The sequence below is a fragment of the Paralichthys olivaceus genome, chromosome 18 (genome assembly GCF_024713975.1).
Source record: "Paralichthys olivaceus isolate ysfri-2021 chromosome 18, ASM2471397v2, whole genome shotgun sequence".
NCBI lineage: Eukaryota > Metazoa > Chordata > Actinopteri > Pleuronectiformes > Paralichthyidae > Paralichthys > Paralichthys olivaceus.
In genome coordinates this window covers 19,710,169-19,730,321 of record NC_091110.1, presented here as the reverse complement: position 1 = coordinate 19,730,321, position 20,153 = coordinate 19,710,169, and the positions used below count along the sequence as shown (strand labels likewise).

At 45.0% G+C, this 20,153-nt stretch overlaps 2 protein-coding genes across 6 annotated transcripts in view; both read left to right on the top strand.

The window, feature by feature from the left end:
* The first annotated feature begins 76 nt into the window (after nucleotides 1-76).
* On the top strand, nucleotides 77-4,854 carry LOC109643874 (uncharacterized). 4 transcript variants are annotated; one of them, XM_069513695.1, is made up of 7 exons: nucleotides 77-224; nucleotides 1,145-1,264; nucleotides 1,338-1,706; nucleotides 1,817-1,930; nucleotides 2,284-2,832; nucleotides 2,932-3,048; nucleotides 3,165-4,854. In XM_069513695.1, the coding sequence occupies exons 1-7, from the start codon at nucleotides 143-145 to the stop codon at nucleotides 3,764-3,766; spliced, it is 1,953 nt and encodes a 650-aa protein (XP_069369796.1). In that variant the 5' UTR covers nucleotides 77-142; the 3' UTR covers nucleotides 3,767-4,854. The 4 variants fall into 4 exon arrangements, with proteins under 4 accessions (XP_069369796.1, XP_069369797.1, XP_069369799.1 ...); XM_069513696.1 differs by having other exon boundaries at nucleotides 128-271; XM_069513698.1 differs by having other exon boundaries at nucleotides 130-224; nucleotides 1,385-1,706.
* A 1,300-nt stretch (nucleotides 4,855-6,154) lies between these two features.
* The window catches only part of shroom3 (shroom family member 3), a 32,748-nt gene continuing 18,749 nt past the window's right edge, over nucleotides 6,155-20,153 (top strand). The window contains exons 1-3 of one of the 2 annotated variants that reach the window (XM_069513692.1): nucleotides 6,155-6,731; nucleotides 11,639-11,793; nucleotides 18,769-18,945. In XM_069513692.1, coding sequence (XP_069369793.1) covers nucleotides 6,582-6,731; nucleotides 11,639-11,793; nucleotides 18,769-18,945 — 482 coding nt within the window. In that variant the 5' untranslated portion in view covers nucleotides 6,155-6,581. Of the gene's footprint in view, nucleotides 6,732-11,638; nucleotides 11,794-14,205; nucleotides 14,289-18,768; nucleotides 18,946-20,153 lie in introns of those variants that run through there. The other variant, XM_069513693.1, reaches the window with a different exon arrangement.

Genomic DNA, 20,153 nt, shown 5'->3' with positions numbered 1-20,153 from the left:
TTTAACGTGCAGCAGCGTTTCCTCCGCGTTGCCATAGCGACCTCTACTGGGCAACGGGCGGGGCCGGTCGGGAGCAGCCCGGAGGGATCGTCCAATCACAGCCCGCGGAGGGAGTCACGTGAGCAGACAGAGCAACATCAACATGGCGGCGGCTCCGTTCAGTTTCCCGGCGGAGAGATTCTGGACCGAGGAGAAGGAGAAGACGTTGATCTGCTTCTTCTCCAGTGAGTCAGCTCTCCTCCTCTCGCCCTGCTCCTCCCTCCGGCTCCAGGTTGACTCCCTCTCTTCACCCGCTTCTCTCGAACCAGCAACAAACTGAGGCAACTGTTGCCCGAGGAGAGCGACGAGTGTTCACAGATATGGAGGAGCGACTGGAGACAGATGTTCAGGAGGAACATCTGTCTCTTTATATACTGTTTATATACTGTTTATATACTGTTTATTAACATCTGACTGTTTAATAACATCTGACTGTTTATATACTGTTTATATACTGTTTATATACTGTTTATTTACTTCTGACTGTTTATTTACATCTGACTGTTTATTTACATCTGACTGTTTATTTACTGTTTATTTACTGTTTATTTACTTCTGACTGTTTATTTACTTCTGACTGACTGTTTATTAACATCTGACTGTTTATTTACTTCTGACTGTTTATCAACATCTGACTGTTTAATAACATCTGACTGTTGTATTTACTTGTGACTGACTGTTTAATTGCACCTGACTGTTTATTTACATCTGACTGTTTATTTACATCTGACTGTTTAATAACATCTGACTGTTGTATTTACTTCTGACTGTTGTTTAATGACATAAAGTATTAATCAGTGACTTTATGATGTCACCATGTAAACAACATGAAAGAATCTGATCAGACCAGAAACACTATAAAAAAGATATTAAGACGATATTCAGCAGAACATTATCATAAAGCTGTGGTTATAAACTAATGTACACTTTCTTATATATTTGTGTGCATGATATATTTAATACTTCTTACATTGATTATAGTTTGGTGTTGATACAGTTCAGTGAGTGGGACGACACAGTCGGAGCTCAACACCTTGATAGACAGTGGTGAAAACCTCTTCATCACTCTGAGCGCTCATTCATCTGTTTTCTTTTCACTCTTCAGATCACAGCTGTCTGTGGAACCACAAGTCAGAGAGCTACAAGAACCGGCAGCTGCGATGGAAAACTCTGGAACACCTGAGGATCCTTCTGTCCGCTCAGCCTCCGCCTGTTCCCTTCACAGGTAAGACCGCGACACATCCTGAGACGTTCACGCCTGCATTCAGGAGAAAACCTAATGTTAAGCTTCTTTCCAGTGGAAGACATTAAGAATAAGTTCAAGAACCTTCGTACCACCTTTCAGCGTCAGTACAAAATGGTGAAGGCGAGCAAGGTGTGTGGGGCGGACGACGTGTTCGTGCCGCAGTGGAAGCACTACCAGCAGCTGATGTTCCTGCAGGGCTGCTGGGACCAGGACGACGGCGTCGACGACCAGCCGCCGTCGCCGCTGATTCTCCCACAGGAAGCGACCCAGACGGTCGATTCATCCCCGGGATTAATCATCTCCTTCCTCCCCAACCTGCCCACCTTCCCCTCCACCTCGTCCTCCTGCGTCCCCTCCAAAATGATGGTTAAATGTTTCTGGACCGAAGAGCGGGAGCGAGCGTTGATCATCTTCTACTCCGGTAAAAACACAGACTGAAGCTTCAGGATGATTCTCAGAGGGATTCATGTATAAAAGACAGAGTGAGCGCTGACAGGAGTTGTTGTTGTGTGTTGTTGTGTGTTGTTGTAGAACACAGCTGTCTGTGGAACAAGAAATCTGAAAACCACAACAACCGTCAGCTCAGGCTGAGGCTGCTGGAGGTTCTGAGAGCTCAGCTGTCCGACCAGTCAGTGTCTTTCTCAGGTAAAAATCCAAATGTTCTTCTTCTTTAACATCCTAAACCGTCACCACTGTCAGTATAAGACCTATACTGAAACCAGCCACCAGGGGGCAATCAAGATGTTTTGGCTTCACTTTGGGAGCTTTCCTGTAGTCCATGTTCCAGTGCTGAGCAGTTAGCATACGAAGGGTTTAAAGAGCTGCTAAAACCAAAACAATGAGCTAAAAGTCTCCAAAAAGCTACGTAGAGCTGGAATGTTGCAGAGTCACTTTAACATTATACAGACTGACTACGGAAGAATGAGTCCAGAAAACTGTCCTGTAACAAGTTTAGAGCTTTAATTGACTCATCCAACTCCTTTGTTGTTGTTTTGCAGTTGAAGACATAAAGTGCAAGTTCAAGAACCTTCGGACGGTTTTTAACCGTGAATTCAAGGCGGTCCTCTCCAGCCAGGCGTCCGACAAACTCTATGTGTCCAAATGGAAGCACTACCAGCAGCTGCTCTTCCTCTGCCAGTCCTGGGACGATGACGACGGCACGGACGACCTGCAGGCTCCGATGCCGCGGGACGACAAGGACGTGGAGCAGGGGAACCAAACACCCTCCTCCACGCTGAGCAGCTTCTCCTCCAGCTCCACCTACAGCATCAAGGTCAATAACGCCTCTGTCCAGAGCAGCGCCAGGACCGGCTCCGGATACCAAACCCTCCTCTCTGCGTCTCCAGACAATCTCAAACTATCAAACCAAACGGCCGCACTCCCGACCTCCCGATCTTCATCACCAACTGACACGAAACCCTGCGCAAGCTCCTCCCCTCTGAGTTTCTGTGTGTCCGTGCCTTTCGAGACGGACGGCAGAGCGAGCGCAGAGTCCCGCTGCCACTGGAGCGAGGCCAAAGTTCAGCAGCTCATTTCATTTTACTCCGGTAGGTGGCGTCGCTGCTGAGCTTTGAGAGAATGAATCTGTTAAATGTATGATGTGAGGTAAGATGATGTGCGAGCTGAAGTCGTTTCTCTTCTTCCAGAGCGCAGTTGTCTGTGGAACCACAAGTCCGAGAGTTACAGGAACCGTCTGCTGAGGCAGAGTCTGTTGGAGACGCTGAGCGGCCTCCTGTCGGACAACGAGTCCGTCCCCTTCACAGGTAACGACGATGGAGCTGATGGAGACATTTCAGATCAAACTGAGATCTGAGCAGATTCATTCTTTACGTGTCCGTGTCAGCGGAGACTAACGGTTCTGTTGTTCTTCGTTCTTCAGTGGACGACATAAAGACAAAGTTCAGGAACCTGCGAACCATCTTCCAGCGGGAACACAAAGCGGTGAGTTCCAACAAGACGTGTGGTTCTGAGGACTTTTACCTTCCCAAGTGGAAACATTACCGGGATCTGATGTTCCTCTGTGACTCCTGCGACGAGGACGAGCGACCCGAAGACCTCCACTTCCACCAACCGCAGGAGTCCATCCCCCTCCACCTGGACAGCAAGGCCACGCCCCCCACCCTACACTACCACACTGACAGTCAAACCGATGTCAAGCTGAACGTCACGCCGCGAGGCTTCGAAGCCCCGCCCTCACCGACTCCCCCAGACTCCCGGCTATCCTCTCCCTCTTCCTCCCCGCCCCCCTCGACATCCTCCTCTCACACCGGCAGCCGAGTGTCGGGGCGCAAACGAGCGCCGCCCTCCACCGGAGACATGCTGGATTTCATGAGGACGTTCTGTCACAGTCAAACGGTGTCGCCGCACGCCGGCTTCCTGAAGTACGTGGAGGAGTGTCTGAACGAGACGCCGCCGGACAAAGTGAAGAAACTGAAGAAGAAGATAATCGAGACGATCCACAGCGCGTCAGAGGAAGTTTAGGTTGTTTGTTTCTGAGTCTTATTCTCGTAGCTTTACCCATAATTCCTAGCAGCTGAGTGTCAACAGTGCAGCTGATCTCACCTCATTCAAACACCAGCATGAGCTCAGAGGGACAGAAGTGCAGCTTTATTTAAACCAGGTGGACGTGTCTGTCTTAAAGCAGCAAAGACACGTGGGAGACAAAATCCTACAACTTGAAGAATTGCTGAAATTCAGAACGAGTCTGATAAAGATTTCGGACACTGGGGAGGAAAGAATCAGATACTGAAAGAAATAAAGATAAAGAAGATAAAGATATAAATCACAGAGAATCTGTGATCAAACCCTTCTGACAAAGAAACGTACCTGAGGATCGACGTGTTACCGTTTTACCACAATGGTTATTTTAAACAACTACAAAACGAAAACACAAATACAACCAAATATACAGAACGAGCCGACTGATATATAGGTTGGCCTCTATAGATTATATTTGTACAAAGTATTTGATGTTTAACGTACATCTGTATATTTATATGGAAAAAATCTACTGTTACCGAAATAGATTTTTTGAAATGTTGAGTTTGAAGAAAGATCGTGTAGAAATATATTCAGACTTAATGTATATTATGATATTAACGAGAAAGTCTACGATAAAGTACTGTAACTTAAGATATTGTATTATCAGTCAGAAGATGTTACATTAATGTTTTCTTTACAATTAAGTTGTTGAGTTTTCATTCTGGAGTCGATCTTATCAGCTGCTGCAGAGCTGTGAAATATTTTAATTTATACACCTGTACCTTTATTTTATTAATGTTTCTGTCTCTTGTTCAGTGTTACATATTTAATTTTTAGGTTTTGGTGAAATGTAAAACTCTATTTTGAATCTTTCTAAGTACTAAAGTGTTTTCTTTTTAAAACATGTTTATGTGAATTGCACATTTCTCCAGAATGATTTTTTCTCCTTCTGTGTTTGCACATGCTTGTTTAAACTCGGTGCCTTATCAGAATCACGGTTACTGTCTGCGCAGTAAATGAGTTGATCTCAATCATGAAATAAAGAATTCACATGTATAACAAAATAAAATGTACATGCTGAAACTGTAGCCTCTTGATTTTCTTTCTTTCTGAAGCTTTGATATTATATTCACAGATTTTGTTATAAGTCACAAGATCATTTTCACAAATCAACTGTTGTCTCACATTAATGAAACTTGCTCCAGCTCATGTTTACATCCAGGAAAGTAAAATGTACTTTATCTCAGTTGTAATACTCGAACGGTCCTCTAGATGACGCTGTGTGATCACACACTTCCTCATCCACAAATGAAAACTCGTCTCCGGGTCCGATTACACGCTTCTGTAGCTTTTTATCGTGTGACAGAATAAACCTGGACTGAAAACTCAAGAGTTTCTGTCAAACTGTGAGACGTTCAGGGACACAGATGTAACGACGACAGGACGCCCGGCGGCTCGTCCTCTGTTTGACCCACGTCCATCAGACCGAGCTACAGGTGAAGCCCCCTGACATTAGATGAAACTGTCACCTGAACCCGTTTCATCCAGACACCGACCCGGCTCTTCATGACGCCCCCGTGACCTCTGACCTCTGTGACCTCTGCGACCTCAGGCTCTCAACAACACTTCAGTCAAACCACATTCCCCAGCTCCAACACGCTGAACACGGTTTCTCCTCAGGACGAGTCTCACCTACGACAGCTCCTCTGAGCTCCTTCACTGCTTCGGCCCACAGACTGTGTGAGACACTCGTGACTCAGAGAGTTACAGAGGAACTTTCATCGCTTCAATCGACAGCATCAAATGAATGAATCTCAACCGGCCCCAGTCACGTGACTTTCGTACGTTTGACGAGACACCGAGGTCCAAACCGCTGAGATATTATTTGATATGATGGTTTATGATTGATACGATGCAGCGAGGTCAGATAAGGTGTGATACAAACCGAAGATGATGCAACACAACAAAGTTAAATTACAGTAAAGAGATGATTCACCACACGATGAATAAAATACAGTTCGATTGGACACGAGACAATGAGCTGAGTTACCACAAACAAATAAATACAGTCGAGTACCTTGTGTTGTTTTGGTTTAGTTTTTGTTGAGAACCATTAAAATGATTTGAACCAAATCTGGTTCACACACACACACACACACACACACACACACACACACACACACCCTCCTCTTCCTTCAACTCTCCCACTTTTTCTTTCTTTTTGATTCTGTCTTTCTTTATTTCTACCTTTCTCCCTCACTTGTCCTCCTCTCTCTAATACACTGTCTCTCTCCCTCTCTCTCTCCCTCCCACTCTCTCTTTTCTCCTCGCTCAGTCACTCGCAGTAAATCCTATTGTGATGCTAAACTGATTTTTGGAGAGAGAGAGAGGGAGGCAGAGAGAGAGAGACAGAGAGAGAGAGACAGACAGTGTGTGTTAGAGACACACACACACACACACACACACACAGACAGTGTGTGAGGAACTTGTGGATTCTTCTTCTTCTCCTCTCTCGGTTGAACTCCTCCGTCTCTCCGTCTGTCCGGTGGCCGGGGACCGGCTGTGTTTTCGGGCAGCGTGTGGAGGCTGTGGGCCGCTGGAGGAATGCACTTTGCGGGCAGCCCGGCTCTTTGCTCGGACACCTCCTCCTGGTTCTCCCCCTGGTTCTCCTCCTCCTCTCACCCACCAACTTCTACTCAATGACCGGAGGAAACTGCGTGTCCGTGCGGGAGACATCGTTTCCATACGTCCGGTTCCCTCCTCCGCCGCCGGGCTGAGGACCGAGGAGCCCGGAGGGAGCGCTCCCCGTCCGGGCATGGAGAGCGGCGGTGTCCGGGCGGCGGGCGGAGGTGGAGGAGGAGGAGGCGGCTGGGTGCTGGTGGAGGCCCGGCTCCAGGGAGGAGCTCCGTGGGGCTTCACCCTGCAGGGAGGCCTGGAGCACCGGGAGCCGCTCATCATCTCCAAGGTACGAACCAACGATTCATGGAGGTTTAGTTATCGACGATTGTTCGATTAGTCGACGAGTCAACACGTGTTTCCTCAGAACTCAGGTTCACTCAGGTCAAGAGTCCAACAGAGAATAAATACCAAGATTAAATAAATTAAACTGAAACATGTCCATCATCCAACACTATTCTTCTGTCAGAGTCATTTACATATCATATATCATATCATTACATATCATTACATATCATATATCATATTATATCATATTATATCATTACATATCATTACATATCATTACATATCATTACATATCATGTCATATATCACATCATATCATATCATATCATTACGGTGACTATTTAAAGGGTTTTAACACTTCACTTCCACTAAGCTGCTGAAAGAGGCTGAGACAGATCCTCGTGTTTTTAGTTTGAGATATAAAACTTTATTATCTGATCCTTCGTTCACTAAATGAGACACAACTAACAGTGTTACAGTTAATGACGTATTATTGTCGAGTGTTGTTCGATTAATCGATGCATCAAAACAAGTTTCCTTATAATTTACAGGTGAACGATTGTCGGAGGTCAAACTACTGACATGTTAAGTCTAAAATATGAATCAACAATAAAAAAAGCTTCTTATCCTTCTAACCTGAGGCTGTGATTTATCAATCAATCAAGTTCTATTTGTATAACCCATATTCACAAATCACGATTTGACTCCTGGGGCTTTAACAAGGTGTGACATCCTCAGTTCTTAAGTCTCAACAAGAGTCAGGAACAACGACCAGAAAACTGTCAACAGGGGATTTAAAGAGTCACGCAAACTATTTTACTTCCACCGAGACGCAGAGAGAAGCTGAGATGTTTTCAGATATTCTGAGCTTTACTGATCTTTGTACGATTCTGAAACCAATAACATCGAATTCAAGTTTACTATGATGATTTCATGGTGATACATTTAAAGGTTTTTCAGATTCTTAACACGACACAGAGGTCAAAGAGAATCAAGTCACAATTTCCATAATTCTGTACAACAACAAACTAAATTATACAAAAAGGCACAAAAATTAAGAATGAAAGAAAAAAAAAACGGACTCTGCCAGTTTCAACGAACCGGTCCCTGAACGACGGACTCTGGGTTCAGGTTCACACATGAAACGATGTCACACAGAATCACTGGAGTTCAGTTTATAGTCGTCCAACCAGAATTAACACTAATTACCTACAGATGACTTCATCTGCAGGAGACAGTTGTCATGGTAACCGGTGACATCAACAGACGCTGAGTAATGGTTTCACTTCATTTAGCTTCTTATCGTTAGTAGTCGGAGGTTTTAGCCTCATAAAGCAAAAACTGTTTTTAGATTCAGACTAAAGAAACTTGTGATTGACTGAAGGAGCTGAAACATGAGCGAGAACATCAATTATGTTTTATTGATATTCGATTTGTCGCGTTATCGAAGCTTCTGCAATAAGCAAATACACCACTAACGATTTCTCCTCTGTCCTTACAGCCATCGTGACCTCATTTTATTAAAATGCAAATCAGCAGGCCAGTGAGAGTGTGAGTGAGTGTGTGTGTGAGTGTGTGTGTGTGTGTGTGTGTGTGTGTGTGTGTGAGTGTGTTATTCTGGGACTGAGGCCAAACGGCTGTAAAATAGGACAAGAATGTGAATTATGTGTTTTCCTGGAGCTTTTCGAACACACTCATGCTTTTATTTTGTGCTGATGAGTTTGAGCACACTTGTCCGGGTTTGACCCAACAACAACTCTGTGTTTGCTGGTTCAACAGAGTCTGTGGATTTAACATTACACCTTCATTCTTCTGTCTGTCTCGTTCATTCCTCTGCCTTCGTTTCCCTCTGTCTCTTACTGCAACTATTTTTTCTTTTGGTTCTCTGTCCATAATACTGATTTTTGGCAACAGCCGTCTGTTCCTCCGTCTCGTTCTCTCGACTCTGATATCTCAGGAATGCCATCTTCAAATTAGGCACAAACATCCGTTAACTGGTTAGAATGCAGTCGTCAAAGATCTGAAACTCAGACGTTATAATACCTTTTTGGTACATTTCTATAAATGTTTCACTACAAACGTTTGAGTCTGGACAGACGTGGGTATAAACTGCAGTGTGACTGCTTGGCGGAGGGATGTGAGGACTATGATGAGAGGGTAACTACCTCTGCCATGGAGGTCATGTTTAAAGAAAGAACTCTGGGATCGAGACGGGCGGATCCAGAAATGATCACTTTCTTTAACGTTGAGAGATTTTCACAGATTTTGAAGATAATTATTAAAGAATCTGGATATTTTTCTACGTAAAACGTACGTGTGTGTAATTTGGTGCAGATTTAAGGGAATGTTCGGCCTCGGAGGACGAACACGCTCGACATTTAGCTGGAGTGGAACCGCCTGTGTTTTAGCTCATTTTACTTATATGAGAATCTAGAGTTGCCCTTTTACAAACTGTCTTTTAAAAACATTTTCAGTAACGTGAGTACAAAGTGTTGATTTATGAAGATGAGCTTGGAACAAAAGTTGTGAATATAATACAGAAGAAAATCCAGGAGGGTAAATATTCTGAGCTCGACTGAGTTTTGGTTTTCTTTGATTCTTGAGAGAAAGAATAAATGAGCTTCTTCTGAGGATGAACGATGAGATGAAGGGACCTGACATCGTCTCTCTGTCTCCGGTGAACCAGTCAAACATGTGATGTCTAACTTGTTATTGCAGCGTGAACATATTTCAGCTTGTTTATCATCCGTGTTGTTGTGGTTGAGAGTTGGGGTCAGAGGTCACAGTGAAGATTTCTGTTAATCCAGGCTTCAGCTCAGGTTAAAGAGTCTTAATGAGTCTTAATCTGAAGGTCTCATGACTGGTATCAAACTGGTCGGGTGACACCGACCGTGGGTGATGACGACAGGACGTACGCACGTCAGACAAAACTCTTCAGCGAATAAATTACAATACGAAAACAAAACTAACTCAAAAACTGATCCCGTGTTTTGGAACTCGACTCGACTCTCTATTCATCCTTTATCTGTCCATCATCTATATGAGGGGGGTGGAGCCAATCTCAAGTTGTTTGTGTATATATTTGATTTTCTCTATGTCAGATGGTGAGAAACAGGAAACACAGAGACAGACTGAGGAGTAAAGATCTCCGACCACATGGTCTTAACCAGGAACTCTCCGGGACGTCTCTGAGAAATCCTGGAGATATTCAGCTGAAAACATCCTTCAGATGAATCTATGCAGGAAGGAAGAGATCACACAGTCCTCATTGATTAGAGGAGGCATGTTGTTTCAGTCACGGTATGAACAGGCTGAGGTGCTCTGTTTGGATATCTCCATCTGCAGGATAATTCATTTCAGCTGCAACACCACACACACACACACACACACACTCGGCCGGCCTTATTTGGGTATATTTATTCCTGAATAAGTCAAACAGTGCAGGCGTGTGATTGTTCTGCAGGAACAGTTTAGATTTTCTCTCACAGGTCTGAGATGATGTTTCATTTCCGTCATTCTTCTCAAACCACTGATGTAGATTCACTCGAAAACAGCTTTAACACGAATCTGACTTCGGTTTTTTTTTGGTCAATTATTGTTCCGGAGCGGAGTCGCTCAGACTGCGGATAAATGATTGTTAAGAGTTTTTGTTAGAGATCTGTGGAGCTGCAGCCTCGGGGCCTGAACACTTGCTGCTTTTGTTGAAAACGAACACATGCTGTAAGTCAGAGGAGGGTCAGACACACCCTGACAGAAATTCTTGGCAGTTGTTATAACATCCCACATGGGCGGGGGTTTAATATTTCAGAACAGTGCTTCATCAGGCTTTTGTCGATCGCAGGAAAAGTTTGTAAAAACGTTTAATAAAGACACTTTGCGATGGTTGTAAACACCCGACATCTCTTGAGTTTAAGAAAGGATGTCGTTTGACAAAGTTTGAGCTTAATGTCTCCCTCTCAGACAAGTGACTCACATCTGAGGAACCGACTTTGAGCAACGCAGCAGCTCGTGTGAATTCTGACTTCACAAAAGAAAACATGTGTTTCAGCTCATCAGTCGAATGTGCAGCGATCCAGTCTGAGCTGGTGACGTCTGCGCGGAGACATTTTGACGACATACTGAGGATTTGGTTGAGCTTATCTCACAGACAACAAGACAAATGACCTTAAACACACAGACGCAGCTACAGTCTGGTACTGCTGCACACACACACACACACACACACACACACACACACACACACACACACACACACACACACACACACACTGCTCTGACAGGCTGTAAAGAGGCATCATCAGCAACACTGATAAAGTCAAGATGATATACTGTGCGTGTGTGTGTGTGTGTGTGTGTGTGATATTATGATTCTTACACCATTTAGTTATTTGATGATATTAAAACATCATGATATTCAGTCATTTAACCACAAGGGGAGGAAGTGGAAACATCTGTATTTACAGTCTGTGCTCTTACATAGTAGAGATTTGCTCCTTTACAGAAACAACATTAGAAATAACTCATCACGACTATAGGTGGGAGGCTAAATGTTATATAAAAGCTCACGGCAGATACAAAGAAAATACACAGTGAGTGTTATAAGATGAAATCAATCAGATACAAATGCTTCTGTGCTACTTTTAAAATGTCCCCCCCCCCCCCCCCCACACACACCACAAGTGTTTCCAACCTTCCACAACAATGGAAACCCTGATAACAGTGAGTGTGACTCAACACGTTTCATCACAGTGTGTTTCCAGTACATAGACCGATCCAGAACATGTTCAGCTCACAGAACCAAGAAGAAGCTGCGTCATGAGCCTCCGACAATTAACTGGAAATTCACATAAACATCGACATCTTCTCAGTAGTGTGTGTGTGTGTGTGTGTGTGTGTGTGTGCGTGCAGGTGGAGGAGGGCGGTAAGGCCGACACGTTGGAGCAGCCTCTGTTGGTGGGAGATGAGATCATCGTTATTAATGATGTGGAGCTGACGGGATACAGACAGGAGGCCATTACTCTGGTGAAAGGATCGTACAAGACTCTGAAGCTCATGGTCCGCAGGTACGTGACGTGTGTGTGTGTGTGTGTGATGAACTGAAACTAAGAACTGACCTAAGATAGAAACCACGTGAATCTGACAGATACTGCTCCAGTCATGAACTCCAGTTTAAGACTTTCTCATCTGAAGCAGGAGCCGGAGGAGATCAGGTCATGTGTGTGTCGGAGGCGTTGACCTTGTGATTGCACAACAACAATTACACGTCAAAACTAGCCATTTTATCTTTTTCTCAGTTTGCAGCTGTTGAGGAGCTTTGACCATCCTCTCACATTACATCTGTGCACCACCAGGAGAACCGTGTCTGTCCAATTCCACTTATTCTCCTTTCTGTCCCCGAAGGTCAGCTTGTAGATAAAGTGCCAAGCAGCAGGACACTGTAGTGTCTACGCTCATGTACGTTCATATCTAACTCAGACAGAGACGCACCAGCTCCGAGTCCTGTGCGTGTTTCACCAGTGTCAAGACGTTTGACATTAGACTTCATCCAATAGGAACATTTTATATAAACTGATAGTGGAGGAGACATCTTCAGACTTGGGGGGGGGGGGGGTGGGGGGAAGTGGAACGGACGGAGAAAGTGGCCTGAAATGGAAACGACAGGTTTTAACCCACAGTCGAGGGTTGAGTTGGAACAACCAGAAACTCAGGACTTTGTCAGCAGCCGTCAGATTTAGGCCAAGTAGCGGAACCCATGTGTGTGTGTTGGGGACAAATTTCAGACCGAAGACCGGTTAATTGGGGACGCCTCGTCCAACTGGGGACAAAAGCTGTGTCCCCATTTGGGGAAAAGCTGATTTTGGGGTCAGTGGTTAAGGTCAGTTTAGGGTACGATGTTAGGAAATTAATGTAAGTCTCATGTCCGCAAAACTGACCTGTAGTGACTTGGTGTGTGTGTGTGTGTGTGTGTGTGTGTGTGTGTGTGTGTGTGTGTGGTGAGAGAGAGAATATTTGAAATCTCCCTGGTTGAAGATCAACAATGAGCAGGAAGTTTGGCAGGGAGGAGAAAACACCTTTCAATAAATCATTCTGATGTTTTTGGATCCTGGTAAATCATTTATTGATAAGAAGCTTGATGATCTCTACCACACACACACACACGCACACACACACACACAGAGACACACACACACACTTCAAGCAAAACACCCGACATCCAATCAGAGAGCAACATCTGTAACCGTTTAGTCGAGAGGTCGGGGGGGGGGGTCACCACTTTGCAGACTCCATGTAATCGATCACGTTATCGAACAGAGAACACAGGGAGAAAGTGTCGCTGAGCATCTCTCAGAGTTTCAGGCTGATGCCAGGTACTCAGCCAGGTATGTGTTTGGGTTTGGGGTGTGACTGCGAGCGAGGCTGCTGTTGCTACTGCGGCAGCTTGTGTTTACTGGAAGACGTGTGAGAGGCATGACACAATACAGGACTTTAGACTTCACACAGGACGACCAGCAAACGTGGCCTCTGTGGGAAGGCGTGGCGAGGAGCGGACGGCGTGAGAATCTCCAGCTGAAAAACGAGCGGCTGTTTTGGGGCTGATCGGTTTGGTTCTGCACGTTGGTGCGGATGTGCAGTGAAACGTGCAGCAGGTCGAAGTCTGAGGCTGCAGACCTGAGACACATGAAACTCAACTGTGTGGATCAGGAAGTAAAGATTCTCATTATCAGCCGTAATGTTTTAACCATCCGTGGTCGACTCAGCACATTTCATACAGCAAGTCTGTGTGAAATCAACTGAGCACTACACTACCCACAATCCTTCAGGTGTAAAAGCAATGGCTGTGATTGGTGGCGCTCGCTGTTACCGTGGGAAATATTAACCAGGAAAATGATTTCAGCTACGATTGGATGATTCAGTGTTTCTGTAGATTTAACTACGAGGTCTTTGTTTCAGAACTCCGCTCAGCAGGTTTGTGGTGAAGAACCATAAAGCAGATGTCTGTTGAAGTCACGACCTTTGTTACCATCAGTATCTATATGTTTTATATTTGGAGGTTTTATCTGAACGTGATATTTTAAACTCTCTGACACTCTGAGTGTCCGGTCCTCTCGTTTATCACTTCTCCTCTGAGCCTCGCAGGAACAATAAAGATTTATTGAATCAACATGATGATCACGGAAGCACAAGGCCAAAGTCTGTGTGTGTGTGTGTGTGTGTGTGTGAGGTATTGAATGCATTGCGTGTGAGTTTCTGTAACAGGTGTTAGCTTGTGTGTGTGTGTGTGATGTCGACACCAAACACACCTGTCAGTCAGACCCCGCCTCGCTCACCTCACCTGTTTGTCCGTCCACCTGACTTCCTCTCTCCTCCGTACCTGCTGCTGAGCTCTGATTGGCTGAGAGCAGAGAGGTAAAGTGACACAGAGAGAAACAGACTGAGAGAGAGAGGGAGAGACAGAGAGAGAGAGGGAGAGACAGAGAGACAGAACAAATATGTTAGCGTTTTTACAACAAGCTGAAAACAACCTGGGTGGTTTTCTGGGGATCTGCACATCAGAGCTGTAAGTGTGTGTGTGTGTGTGTGTGTGTGTGTGGTGTGTGTGTGTGTGTGTGTTTCCTACATGGACCATGACACAACAGACTTTACTCGTTATAAAAATCAACATCATGATAAATAATATTATTTCTATTCGGTCCTTCCAGGATTTCACAGGCTTCAAGTTTTGTTTTAATAGCAACTTTTATTAAAAACTGCAAAGCCACAAGACTTTTCCATTTACTTTCTATTTTTCTGAGCACGTGTGACGGCCCCTCAGTGTCGGGCCCCTCAGTGTCGGGCCCCTCAGTGTTGGGCCCCTGAGTGTCGGGCCCCTGGGGGCCTCCAGCGATGTATATCAGACCACGTGTGACCCGGCTCTGGCCCGTTCGGGGCTGTCAGACCAGGACAGTCGTGGCTTCAGGGGAAGTTTTTAATGGGAAACAACAGATGGCTGCAGACTCACCACAGTCTTGTCGTCACGGTGACGTTGCCGGGAGACAAGCGGAGACAAGGGTACAGAGCAGGCGGATGGATACGCCGCTGTTTGTCAGGAGATAGTTCCTGCATGTAAATGCCCCTAAAGGCTCAGACGGTCACAGACACTGAGCTTATTTTAATCTGGAGGAACTGAACATGTTTGACCTTTGGACAGAATCAGGCTAACAGTTTCCCTTGGTTTCCAGTCTTTATGCTAAGCTAACCTAGCCACGTCCCTACCATAGATGTGTGATGTCACTTGTCTCGCTCCATACATGGACTGTTTGAGGGCGAAGACCTGGTTCAGGGTTAGAACGAGGTTCAGGTTTGGGTCAGACATTTAGTTTGGATGGTTCAAGTTAGTGTGAGCGGCTTTGGAATGCATTATGTCATTGAGTGTCCCCACTAAGATAGAAGTGTGTGTGTGTGTGTGTGTGTGTTATGCACATGTAAAATAAGACGTTAAATTAGTTCAGCGTGTTGTGTTGTGTGTGAATTCCTCCCGTGTATTAATCCTCCTTACGTTGCACCTTGCAGCTGCTTCACCTGCGTGTTGTCATCTAATTCCCAGCACTTTGCACTTTTCCGTGGTGTAACGTTTCACATGCACACGTTCACGAGGCGCCTGCTGGTCGGAATAGATCCTGTCTTTCACATCATGTTGGACAAACTGATGATGTACTTTCTAACAGCTGAGCCAAATAAAACCTTTGAAAGCTCATGTGCTAAGTGAATGAATAACTATTCATTATTTCCATAATGAATCGGCATCTAGAATCAGAGGGTAAACCCTGAATGATTTGTGACCTGTGTCTTAATCTGATCCCAGTGATGAATATTTGATTTTTTTTGTTATCAGATTCATGATTTTTAATTTGAGATCATTCACCAGATATTTTTTTAGATAAAACCCAGAGTTTAGGAAACCCAAACATCTGTAACATCTGCTCCACATGAAAACAAACACCCAGCAGCTGGAGCTCATGCTGCCGTGTTCCAACTCCGTCAGGAATCTAAAGAGCCGGCGACAGACGGGATGTGGAGGATTTACAGACTCAGTCAGTTTGTCAGTTTGTATTGTGCAAAGCAGGTTTGGTGGCCACTTCCTCCACTGCTCTCAGTATTTGCAAATACTTGGTCTGAAACAATGTGAAACCGACCACAGAACATCAGCACACGTCTCTCCCTCAGTCAGTCCTGATGAAAATCTGACTAAAACCAGCGAGATCGATCACGATCAGTTGTTTTCAGACTCATGTCCGTTCTAAACGTGTCTGTTTGGAACGGACCGTTGCGTCTGTGGTGAAGCCGGATGATGCAGCGTTTCTGTCCGAGGCTGTGAAAGTGACCTGCAGTCACAGAACGAGGTCAAAATAAAGACGTGCTGATGTTCAACTCTTCTGAACAAAGAGTTCTACTCACAAATGTACAAATATGAAGTCGACTGAAGAGCAGGAGGTGAGTGTGTGTGTGTGTGTGTGTGAGGCATAATAACAGGGATCTGTGAGATAGCAGGAATATTTGTTGGAGCTGTTGTCAAGGTGCTGTGACCTTTGACCTCTGGCTTCTTTACATTCATTCGTGAGGTTGTCGATTTGACGACTGAAGCTTTTAATAATAATGTTTTCACGTCAGTGTTTCACCTGAAGTGAATTTCACCAAAACACAACAGGAGAAAGAAAATGTTTTTGTGGAACTCAGATTAAAACATTTAGCGTTTTTTTAATAAACACATTTTTTTCAGACTGGATTGAATCTGGTCATGTGCTCGGTGACGAACGAGGTCCAAGAGGAATTTGAACACTTTGTCTTCCTGCAAGTTTTGATCACTGTTGTGTAGGTGCCCCCATCTGCCCCCCCCCCCTCCCTCCCTCCCTCCCTCCCCCCCTCTCCCTCTCTTTGTCTTCCTCCATTCATCTCCTGTGTTTTTGTGCCCTTTTGTTGTTGGTTGACGTAATCGAGCCGAATGAATGTTTGAGTTTCTCTGCTCAAAAAAAAGAAGAGGAAGAAGTCATTACAGGGACAGACCGCCACGATACTGTTTCCAGGGCAACTGCTCGCTGTGTGTGTGTGTGTGTGTGTGTGTGTGTGTGTATTTAAGACTTTGTGTAGCAGCGAGATCCGTTCACACAGTGACTTTTTAAAGACTCATCTGGAAAATCTTTTCACTAGAAAACAATGTTTGTAATGGACGCTTGTGTATGAAGAACATCCTTCGATGTCTGTTCGTGGTAAATGCAGGAGGTTGTGTGTATTTCTAGAGATGGACCGTTAAAGGCATCATTTACACTCCTGGTTGTTTGAGAACGTTTGGAAGCTTATTGCTATTTTGAGTTGATGTCGTGTTTCCATCACTGCCGACAAGAGGCGGAGCTGATAAGAACCCGTCTCTGCTACAGAAGTGAATGATGATGATTGGGTCCAATCACATCGCAGAGAAACTTTGACCGGTGGAAACGGGGTTAAGAAACTTCTGGGGTCGAACGTGCTGCAGTTTAGTCAGTGAGTCCGTTCATTCGTCCCAGAGGGAGAAATTCAGTTGCATGAAACAAACCACGGAGCAAACAGAGCAAATCACTGAACTGCAACAGAGACGTCTCATAAATCCTGAAGACTGACGGACGGTAAGGAGCCGGGTCAGCGGTGTCTCTCTAAGTTTTCTTTAACGGGCTCTGTTGCACCTTATGGATCTGAAGCTGCCCTGATGTCATCATGACCAAATGAAATGGTGAGGAAGAGGAAGAGGAAGAGGAGTGGATGATGAGGTGCTGATGATGCGTTCAGGTGCAGTGTGAGTGTTGGTTAAAGGTATGAAGGTGTTTGAATCGGCTGAACGCTACTGTTAAACAGGGTGTGTGTTTGTGTGTGTGTGTGTGTGTGTGTGTGTGTCTGACTGGAAACTGGAAGGAACCATTATCATCTATCGGACAGGAAGTCAGCGCAGTGACGGTTATGCCTCATTCAAACCCATTAAAGGGCATGAACCCGTCTTTGAGCTGCTCGTCGTCTCGTACCCGTCTCACACACGGACTGACTGAGTGCGGGACGTTATGTTGTGTGTGTGTGTGTGTGTGTTGTGTCGAGATGCGTCGGTATGTGACTCTTCTGTTCTGGTGATTCCAGGGAGTTGTGGCTGCCGCACATTCCTCTGACCTGCCCGACAGGTTTCACCTTAATGGGCCTTTATGTGTTTACCTGTGTGTGTTTTGATGTCTCTCTGAATACACCGCAGTGGAATGTCCTCGGTGAATAACAGAAGCGTGGGTGTGTTCCTGTGTGTGTGTGCTTTTATAAGTTGTGTATTGTGTTTCTTTATTCACCTGTGTGTTTGAACGTCGGGTGGAGGGAGGACACACTTTCAAACAGACACTGAGCACCTTTTCACTGGAAACTATAAATTCTGAGGGTGAAAGTTAGAAAAGAGAATTTTAAAGTGACTGGTTGATATTTGGTGCCTAAACTATGACCTCATCATTTCCCCCCCGAAGGAAAATGCCAGCGACAAGAAGGTGTCGAGGCTGAAAACAGTCTTGAAAGTATTTAAGTAAAAGTTCCTCTGCCCTTGAACTGCAGCTGCCTGAGCGCCCCCTGTAGGCCGCTGTGGTGAACAGCATTAATAACTGATGTGATAATGATGAGACCAGATGTTCCTGTTTGAACCGGTCGGACCTCGTCCTTTATTTTGGCAGCGTGTATATGGAATATTTAAAGACGGACAACGTGTCAGCTCCCAAAAGTGGAGGCGTATTGATCGCCCCCTGGTGGCTGGCTGCAGGGAAGGTCATAAACCCCACCCACTCCATGTTAGCAAATGGGACATGGGCCAAATTCAAAAATCTAAGTAGGCGTTAAATGTGTTTGTCAAAGATGAGTCCTGTCATTCAGTAGTTCTCAATATATTCATATATAAAAGTTATTCACCATCTTAGACTCATTTAAATAACGTGTCGACACACGAGTGTAAAACAACTGAGCTGCAGGAATTTCTCATCAATGACATTTGTATTTTCTGTCTTTCTCCTCAGGGAGTTTGTTCCAGGATTCATCAGAGACACACCTCCCTCTCTTCCCTCTCTCCCTTCTCCTCCCCCATCACCACAACGACAACAACAACAACAACAACAACAACAACCACCGCCTGCGTCGTCCCACCACAGCAGAACATGTTCAGGAGGAGGAGTCCAACTACGCATTAAGAACAGGTAACAGCAGTTTTCAAGTCAACATTGTCATCGTGACGATGTTCTGCACCGATCAGTCGATATGTGACGAACCTCAGCTGCACTGTTCGACGCTCTGGACATTTTAAAACTGTGACAGTACGAAAGGTACAAGATGGCGAGCAGGTCACAGATGGGTTCATTCCCTTTCAGAGGGTTGGTTGCAGCTACGCTGTCACTGTGGCGACTTCCTGTCCGACACATGATAACGGTTCCCTCCAGTTTCCTGTTGGTCTCACACACACAGCGGGATTAAACAGGAAGTGATGTCAAACGAGTGACAGGTTGATAGGATGTCCTTCCTGTGCTTCCTGTGTGTGTGTGTGTGTGTGTGTGTGTGTGTGTGTGGTCAGAGGATTTATTAGTGTTGTGTGTTGGGGTCAATCGCAGATCAACAGGAAAACAAAGTTTCAGCCCAGGTTACCATGGTAACCACCTCACAATATTATTTATATCTTTAGATTGTTTTGATATATTTAACAAAATATTATTCAGAAAACTGGATCTGAATATTTTATATATGGTTTAAAAAAAAAAAATCAATGATTCCAGAGGATTTTTACTTCCTTTCTTTTTTTAACAACTTTATTCATCTTGAAAAAAAAACCAAAACTTTACATCAGACAGAAATATCCAATAAACAGAAGAAAATATATATTTTACAAGTCGGAGAGACTCTCGCTCTGACACACACTCTCTGAAGGAGTTGATCTCCATATTAGGTTGAAACTGGCAGAGTATTTATAGACTGTTTGTCTGTGCGGACTGAGTTTACACAGAGTGTGTGTGTGTGTGTGTGTGTGTGTTGTTTTTACCTTCTTGGGTCCTTTTCTTGCTCTAGTTGGGACCAAAACAAGACCAACGAGGCAAAACATAATTCCTGAGTTCCACAGTGAAGTTACAGAGCTGAGACGTGAGCTGAGGCTCAGGGTCTGCATCGCTCTGCAGCTTCTCTCACTGTTTTCTGTTTCACGTTAAATGCAGGTGCATGTTTGGGATCATGGAAATCTGGAAGTGCAGCGTCCCAACAAGCGTGTGTGTGTGTAATGTCCACCACAGCCTCTGGGGGGAGCTACTGTTGTTGGTTTTTCTGGTTGTCAGCCTCGACTTCTCTCTTTGCTCCTCATCGTGTTGTTTGACCTCACTGCTCCTGGATATAAAGCTCTTATTGTGAAAGGCCGTGTGGACAG